This window comes from Anabrus simplex, chromosome 4 (assembly GCF_040414725.1).
Source record: "Anabrus simplex isolate iqAnaSimp1 chromosome 4, ASM4041472v1, whole genome shotgun sequence".
NCBI lineage: Eukaryota > Metazoa > Arthropoda > Insecta > Orthoptera > Tettigoniidae > Anabrus > Anabrus simplex.
Genome location: NC_090268.1, coordinates 424,039,703 through 424,047,304, shown reverse-complemented (window position 1 = coordinate 424,047,304; position 7,602 = coordinate 424,039,703). Strand labels below are relative to the sequence as shown.

The window sequence follows — 7,602 nt, the reverse complement described above, 5'->3', positions numbered from 1 at the left end:
TAGATAGATAATGTATAATTTTATATTCACTGTTATATCATACCTAAAGTATTGTAAGGTCTAATGTCCTCGATTAATTGTTCTTGGCTGATGATGACAGGGACACTGTCGAAACCGGTCCCGAATGTATAAAAATGTGAAGGTTTAACTGTAATGTAAAACTGTCACATAATATAATGTATTGAAAAGGTGGAACCTATTGTACTTTTCTTTGATGTGAATTCTGCTTCAATACGGAACCTAAATATGAAGTTCTTAACTTTAAATAAATGCAGTTCCAAAAAGCCTACTATCGCTTGTTTCTTTACTCGTTTTCTTTTTTATTCAAATCCTAGCCAAATTATTTGCTTAATTATTTCTGTAACGGGTTCCTTGGTTCAGTACCCTCAGGCGTTTTTTGATTTTTTGAAAATGTCCAGACTGAATGTAGTTATAAGGGCTTAAGTGAGATTCTGCAGACTCACATTAGCGCTTAAAGTAGAAAAAGGCAAATTGCTAATCTTATTGACCAGATAATGATGATTAAGGAAAGGATTGTAATTTTTAGGAATAAATAAAGAATATATTCTCATATTTTATTATATTTATATAAAATTCTTGGCTCATGTCCCTAGGGTGTTTTGAACATTGAGTTGCTTGCCTGAAGGGATTTCTTTTTTTTTTTTTTTTTTTGAGTGACTGTAGATTCAATTTATTTCTTGTATTGATCTTTCAGCCCAAGTTGTTTGTACTGATTTACTTGAACTACTGATAAGGTGACTAACATGAAAGAGAAATACAGGGGCACTCTGCACTGCCTTTACCACTTATTGGCTGGTAGGTTCTCTGGTGACCGAACTGCGTTGCATCATGGTATTTTTCCCTTTTCACTTTTGCATATTGTGTCATACAAATAGGAACTCTGGCATACAGTGGATTTCCTAGAACAGACAGAATTTGCAGATGACCTCTGCGTACTAGTGCAAGCTTTAGGGATGTGGAGGCCAAGACGAATGAACTTGAAATAAAAGAAATGCAAATCAGTTACCACAACCATACCAGAAGTAAACTTGGTTTCATCTTACAGAAAATAAGTACACACCAAATCTCTCCTTTCTATGATATTCACTTGTATCTTATGCAATAAACAGGAGTTTTGAATGTCAACATGGATATAAGGGTGAATTCCATGTTAATCTAATCATGTGTAATTATATGTACATTTTACAAATAGTAATAAAAATTATTTTAAAAATATACTCTGACATTCAGTGGTTTTTAATGTAATACTGTTTGGGAATTAAATTTTCTTCAATACCGCCTGATAATGATTTAATTAATTCACAATCACCTTATAAAAGAATTCACAGAAGTTCCTCCTTACAATACAAATATCAATTTAATTAAAATCAAGTAGTATATGTTTCGAACTTGTATCGTGAACATCATCAGCTATAGCTATATTCTGATATTTTATCCTTTATATAACTTTACCCATTTCTTGTTATATGATACCTTCATCTTTTGGTTTTAAATGGTATTTAAGCTATATAGCTGATGATGTCCACGATACAAGGATGAAATATATACTAATTGATTTTAATTAAATTGATATTTGTATTGTAAGTTGGGACTTCTGTGAACTCTTTTATAAGCTTTACAGTGACAATACAGAAACATTATAGTATGTAATAATTCACAATCAGTGCTGAGAATGGCCATATGTTCTGCCATTCCCTATTTTCAGCAGAAAGGAACCAATCCTATATCTGTCCATTATTAAATAATATTCTTGATCTGAAATGAAGCATTTCCATTTCATGGACAAAGGAATGAGGTAGTTATTACAGTCAACTTTACAGAAAATGAGCACTTTTATATCCAAAAAAAAAAGTTATCCATTGGTTTAACTTTGACTAAAAATTTACTCTGTGATGTTTGGTTCTTTTCTCATTAATGCTGCCCATTTGTCAGGCCAATTTCCTTCTATAAAAATATAAAATTGTTATCATTGTCTCACCATGGAATAAATCATAGGAAGTCAACAGAATTCAAGAATGGCAACAACAATGATCATTTAATCTGTCCATGACTCAGTAGAGAAAGGCAGTACTTTTCAGCAGTGAGCAGTCAAAATTGTTAAAACCTCCTTGACGATACCAGTCTGTCTCCTCACATCACCTGAGATGGGTTCCTTGGTTTTAGAGTTACTCTTATACCATCTTGTGGTCGGAGAATCAATTCACTCATGAGTGTGAGGTCTTCTCTCTTGTCCAAGGAGCGCACTCTGTAGTTACGGATTATTGTAGATATCACCACCTTCTCCTCTAGAAGTGCAAACTTCTGACCTAGAGAAACAGAAAAATTGGCATCATTATAATTTATCACCCTTCATTTATAATATGCATCAAGGAATAGAAATTTGGAAAAGGAATGAATGTCATAATTAGAACAGTTTATCTCCCTCTATTTTAATATAATATGTAGAACAAGCATTAAAGGAAATCCAAGAGAAATTTGGAAAAGCAATCAGACTTCAAGAAGAGGAAATCAGAACTCATGTTTTGTGGATAATACAGTATTGCTATATGATTTGAGTAGTTCCCTTTCTGGATCAACAGTAGATTGTCAGCCTCTGGATCCCAGGAATGAGGGTTCTAACACAGCAGAGGTAGTTGGGTTTTTGAAGGACAGGAAAGAATAGGCTACTCATTTGGTGTTCACCAGACAAAGTTAATTATAACTCAGCCATAGATTGGCCAACAGAGATCCGGTGTGCTCAGCCATCAGGTACAATGAAACAGAATATCCAAATTGACATGCAGGCAGTCTAGATGGCATCAAATTAAAATGCTTGCACATGGTAGGTATCTATATGAATTTTTTTTTAAAATTATTATTTGAGTTTGCAAAGGAACTGAGAAACCAATCAATAAATCATCACTGATCTGCATTTAGGGCTATTGCTCATGTGGAAGATTCCCTATCAGTTGTTTGCCTAGTCTTTTCTTAAACAACTTCAAAGAATTTGTAAATTTATCAAACATCTCCCTTAGTAAATTATTCCAATCCCTAACTCCTTTTTATATCCTGAACCTGCTTACTTTCTATTCTTTGGAACTTTTCAATAATCATATTCATGTACTTCGATCTAATTTCCTTATCTTGGAGATTTTCTATCCTTATCCATGTACAGACAGATTTCATTTTCTCTATGCTAGGTCTAGTATTACTATGTTCACTGCAGATCAGGTATGTTTATGTGAAGCTAGCCTTACTGAAAGATCTTCTGATGCTTGTTGTTTAAAGGGGCCTAACATCGAAGGTCATCGGCCCGAAAGATCTTCTAATACCTGTACATTCATAATAGATTTTCTCAGTGGCGACTCCTGACTTCTGGTTTAAGGGATGTAACTGAAAAAAAAAATTTCAAACATCAACGCAAACAGACCATCATTCTAAACACATTTTTTCAAGAGAAAACAACAAACAAGGCCAACAGAAAAATGTATTTAAGATCTCACATCCAGTAATCCAATGGTCTGTTTCATAAATATTTCTGTTGAAATGATGAACACACAACTTACGACTTAAGTTATGTAGTTACATTCAGAGTTGGAGGCAGTTGTCCTTCATTTATAACTCTGCTTTTCTCCATAAAAGAAAATATATTAAATGGATCTCTTAATAATCGTTCAATTACATAATGGTTAGATTTCAATTCAGATTACACGGTAGAAACGCGAGACCCTGGCACTTCTACTTCCATGCCTAATGAACTACTCTCTGATCGGTGTGATGTGATTTCAAAATCACCTCATTCCCGCATTTTCTTTGTTTGATATTTATGCTACAATTACATGAAACTGAATCATTTATATTACAACATACGTTTGTTATGTATCATCATTCATAGCACAAGAAAAGAACCACTCACAAGCAAGAACTCCAGTATTTCATGAAATAGCAAATAAATCCTGGCCACACGCGATAACTTACAGTACAGTGTTCCACCTTGGACCACCCTCTTTACGGATGTGGCTGTTCGTTCCGTATTCCAGCCCCATGAAAGAGATCAACAAACAACAAGGGTCAAATGTTGGTGGTGCCATCTCTGGAGTAGTTTGGCAATTAGTAGCAGTCACTAGCCAGCGACGCTCGTTTCAAACATCTCTGAGTATCGATAACTATGCGTTTGAATTTTATGTAAATAACTTCCATTAACATATGAGAAATTAATATTTTTTCATTGAAAATACAAGGGATGTAACACATCAATTGTATGTATGGAAAATTCGCCACTGCATTTTCTGAATCCAAGGTCAGTTAAAATTTTTCAATATATTGTGAATCTTGTATGGCCTACCCTCTCATGTGCAGAGGCATATGCTTAAAGAATGAATTAACAACTGATATTCTCATTCTAGCACAGAAGTCCATCAAAATGCTTCCTATTCCTATTAGCTTCCATATTTCCTCCACATTAACCCATTATCTTCTCATATACTTCAATTCTCTTTCCAGTTTTCTCACTGAGATTGCCTAGTAACACTTTCCTCTCCTTACTGTTGACCCTGACTATGACATCACTAGATGTTTCATAAAATTGTTTTACTTTCTCATCTGCTCCCTCACATAGGCAGTACACTGAGACAGTTTTCTTCCTAATACCCAACATCACTAAATTTATCCACATAATTAATTCATTTATTTGCTGAACAAAAGCTATGTTACATGCTATAGTTTTCCTGATGAACAGCCCTACCCCCATACTCCACCATTCCCCTTTTAACACCTGTTAAGAATGCCTTATAATCTCCTGTTTCTTCCTTGTTAGCTCCTGCAACCCAACATCTGTAACTCCTTAATATATCCACACGCATCCTCTTTGCTGACTCAACCAGTTCTACTTTTTTGTTCCATGAACCTCATTAATATTGAATGCACCCCTTCAAATTCCATTTCTTTGTCAATTTGTTTCCAAGGAGCCCTGAGTCTGTCGAATTAAAGTGGGACTCTATCACTCCCATAGGCCTAAGATTTTGTTTGAGGGTTCTGAGCATGCTCATTAAATTTATGTGAAGTAGAGTGCTAGCTCAACTTTCACACAGCTCCAGTGAAAATTCTTCCCTATAATGGTTTAAGAACCACCAGTGAATACAATAGTTGTTGCCATCTGAGTGCCAAGACGTCCATGACTCAGAATATATCCCAGCAAGATGCCACTTCCTGTTCCTTAGCAGCTAGTATCCCCACCAGGACCACTTACTAGGCCACTCAGTTGTTGCTCTAGAATGTGACTACAGGAACCCACACCATGAACAACACAAAATGAGCAGATGACAGCCTGAATCTGCCCACTCTAAGGCAGTCTAATTTTATCACTAGACTGTATAATATTATTAAATTGGAAAAGTGCTTACCTATACAGTTCCTAGGTCCTGCGCTGAATGGTATGTAAGCATATGGGTGTCGACCTTGTACTCGCTCTGGCAAGAAGTTGTCTGGATTAAATGTCTCCGGATCAGGATAATACTTAGGGTTTCTGTGCACATGATAGATGTGCACTGATATCATACATCCAGCTGGTATTATGTATTGTCCTGAAAAGTGAAATGAAACATGATTGGGTTGTCATGGTAATTGCTATTTCATGCGACAGAACATTGGGATTGTCAGTTCAGTGATATGAATTCAATAAGACTGACCACCGAAATAATTTTTGAATGCAGTACGACTATTGAAAATCTAAGTCTGCACTACCAAACATTGATGGAACTGTTAAATAAACATATGCATTAAGTAGTGCTTGTGCTGAAAGCATTGTCATCATCATCATCATGAATTCCTTCCAGTGAGCCAGCTAGGATGTTTAAGAATGATGTGCCTCTATTTATTACGGTCCTGGTATGGTTCTTTTCTCTCTAGGGCATCTCATGTTTCTCCTCTCTTCTCTAGGTCTTCTCTTATCTGACCTAACCACCTTTTTCTAGGGCATCCAAATGGTCTTCGTCCCAAAACAAACTTTTCAAAATACTTCCTTGCTGTTCAAGTCACCTGCATCCGCTTAAATATTTTATCATAATATCAAGAGTGTTTGTTTTTTATGGGATTATTTGTAAAATAAATTATTTCACTCTAAACTTTCTGTGGACTTTCTTCACATAGTTGTCAGAATCCATGATATTAAGTGGTTCATGACTTTGTTGGGGTTATAATATGTAAGCAATGGAATCCAGAAATATGCATTTAGTAACCCACAAACACATATTTAAAATAATATTGATTGACAAGAAAACACGAATCATCCCTCCCCTATTTTGCCTATGGACAGTAAATCAGCAGGGACCCAGACCAACAACTTTTGGCATGTGCTATACTATTAGTACTCAACACAACATTAGCTGAAAGATTAATTCGAGAACAGTACGGCCATGGGTGCTAAATATTCAATTTGAATGGCCCACAGCAGGTGACTAGCATGCACTCTATGGTTGTGGTGGCCAAAGTGACAGACAGGTAGCTCAGACCCCTGCCAACAGAGTAAGGATGACTGAGGCCAATCAGGAGAACATCCACAGCAAAATCAAAAGATTGTGGGTTTGGCTCCTACTGGAATCTGATTAGCTTTTATTGTTCTGTTCTTGAATGTATTATCTATACCAAAGCAGGTCATGAGCAGACATCTGCATGACGCTCAATCTAAGACAGTTACCTTGCCGGATGGTATAGCCAGTCTGACTATTGGCGGGGAATTGTATTTGATTGGAATGAGAACACCATGGCAAACAAAAAGGTGGTAGAAGCATTAGATCAGTTGCTGAATGACATAAAGAAGACAATCATAGTTATGGTGGGAGTAATGCAGGGGATTTCTGTTAGACACTGCCAATTGTAGTAGATGGGACAGCAATGGATAAGGTGTAAGCTTCACTGAAAGGCTGTCAATTAACAGGCTTTTTCTCACAATCAACATGTGTGTGCTTTTCTCAATTTATCTAACTCACCTACATGATCATGACAGCCCACCCATATATGCAAAAGAAATTGGTATATTAAAAATTTAAGGCAGGACCAACATATTTGTGAATCCAAAAATGTCATTTTTCATTTATTTTTTCATGTACTATGAAATATCCTTTTTGAATCAGTTTTGTCAGTATCTATAATAGTTTCCCCGTTATGTCCTAAAGAATGCAGGGTCGTTACTCATCTCAGTCTTTTAAATTCTAGAAGCTTTTCATCATTTGAGTGAGTTTGTCTCTCATTTTCTATAAAACGCATTTTTCAAACCTGCTTCCCTGATAACTTATGGAGTTTTCAAGATACTCAGTTAAAATTTTGTACCTTTCTGCAGTGGGTAAAGAAAAGTAACCCATAGTAGAACTAAAGCTCTGTCTTTTAAATTTTAATTTTTTAAAAATATTTTTGGTGGAAATTTCAAAAAAGTTTTGTGCTTAAAAACTACTTGATAGAAGATATTAAAACTTCAAATAATCCACTTATTGCACTAGGTGGTGGTGGTGGTGGTGGTGATTATTGTTTTAAGAGGAAGTACATCTATCAATCAATCAATCAATCAATCAATCAATCAATCAATCAATCAATCAATCAATCAATCAA

At 35.5% G+C, this 7,602-nt stretch overlaps 1 protein-coding gene across 3 annotated transcripts in view; it reads right to left on the bottom strand.

The window, feature by feature from the left end:
* Positions 1 to 649: 649 nt before the first annotated feature.
* The window catches only part of LOC136872060 (cytochrome P450 4C1), a 213,139-nt gene continuing 206,186 nt past the window's right edge, over positions 650 to 7,602 (bottom strand). For 2 of the 3 annotated variants that reach the window (XM_067145917.2, XM_068227321.1), the window contains 2 exons: positions 5,403 to 5,582; positions 650 to 2,327 (listed from right to left, as the gene is read on the bottom strand). In XM_067145917.2, coding sequence (XP_067002018.2) covers positions 2,152 to 2,327; positions 5,403 to 5,582 — 356 coding nt within the window. In that variant the 3' untranslated portion in view covers positions 650 to 2,151. The remainder of the gene's footprint in view (positions 2,328 to 5,402; positions 5,583 to 7,602) is intronic. The other variant, XR_011018054.1, reaches the window with a different exon arrangement.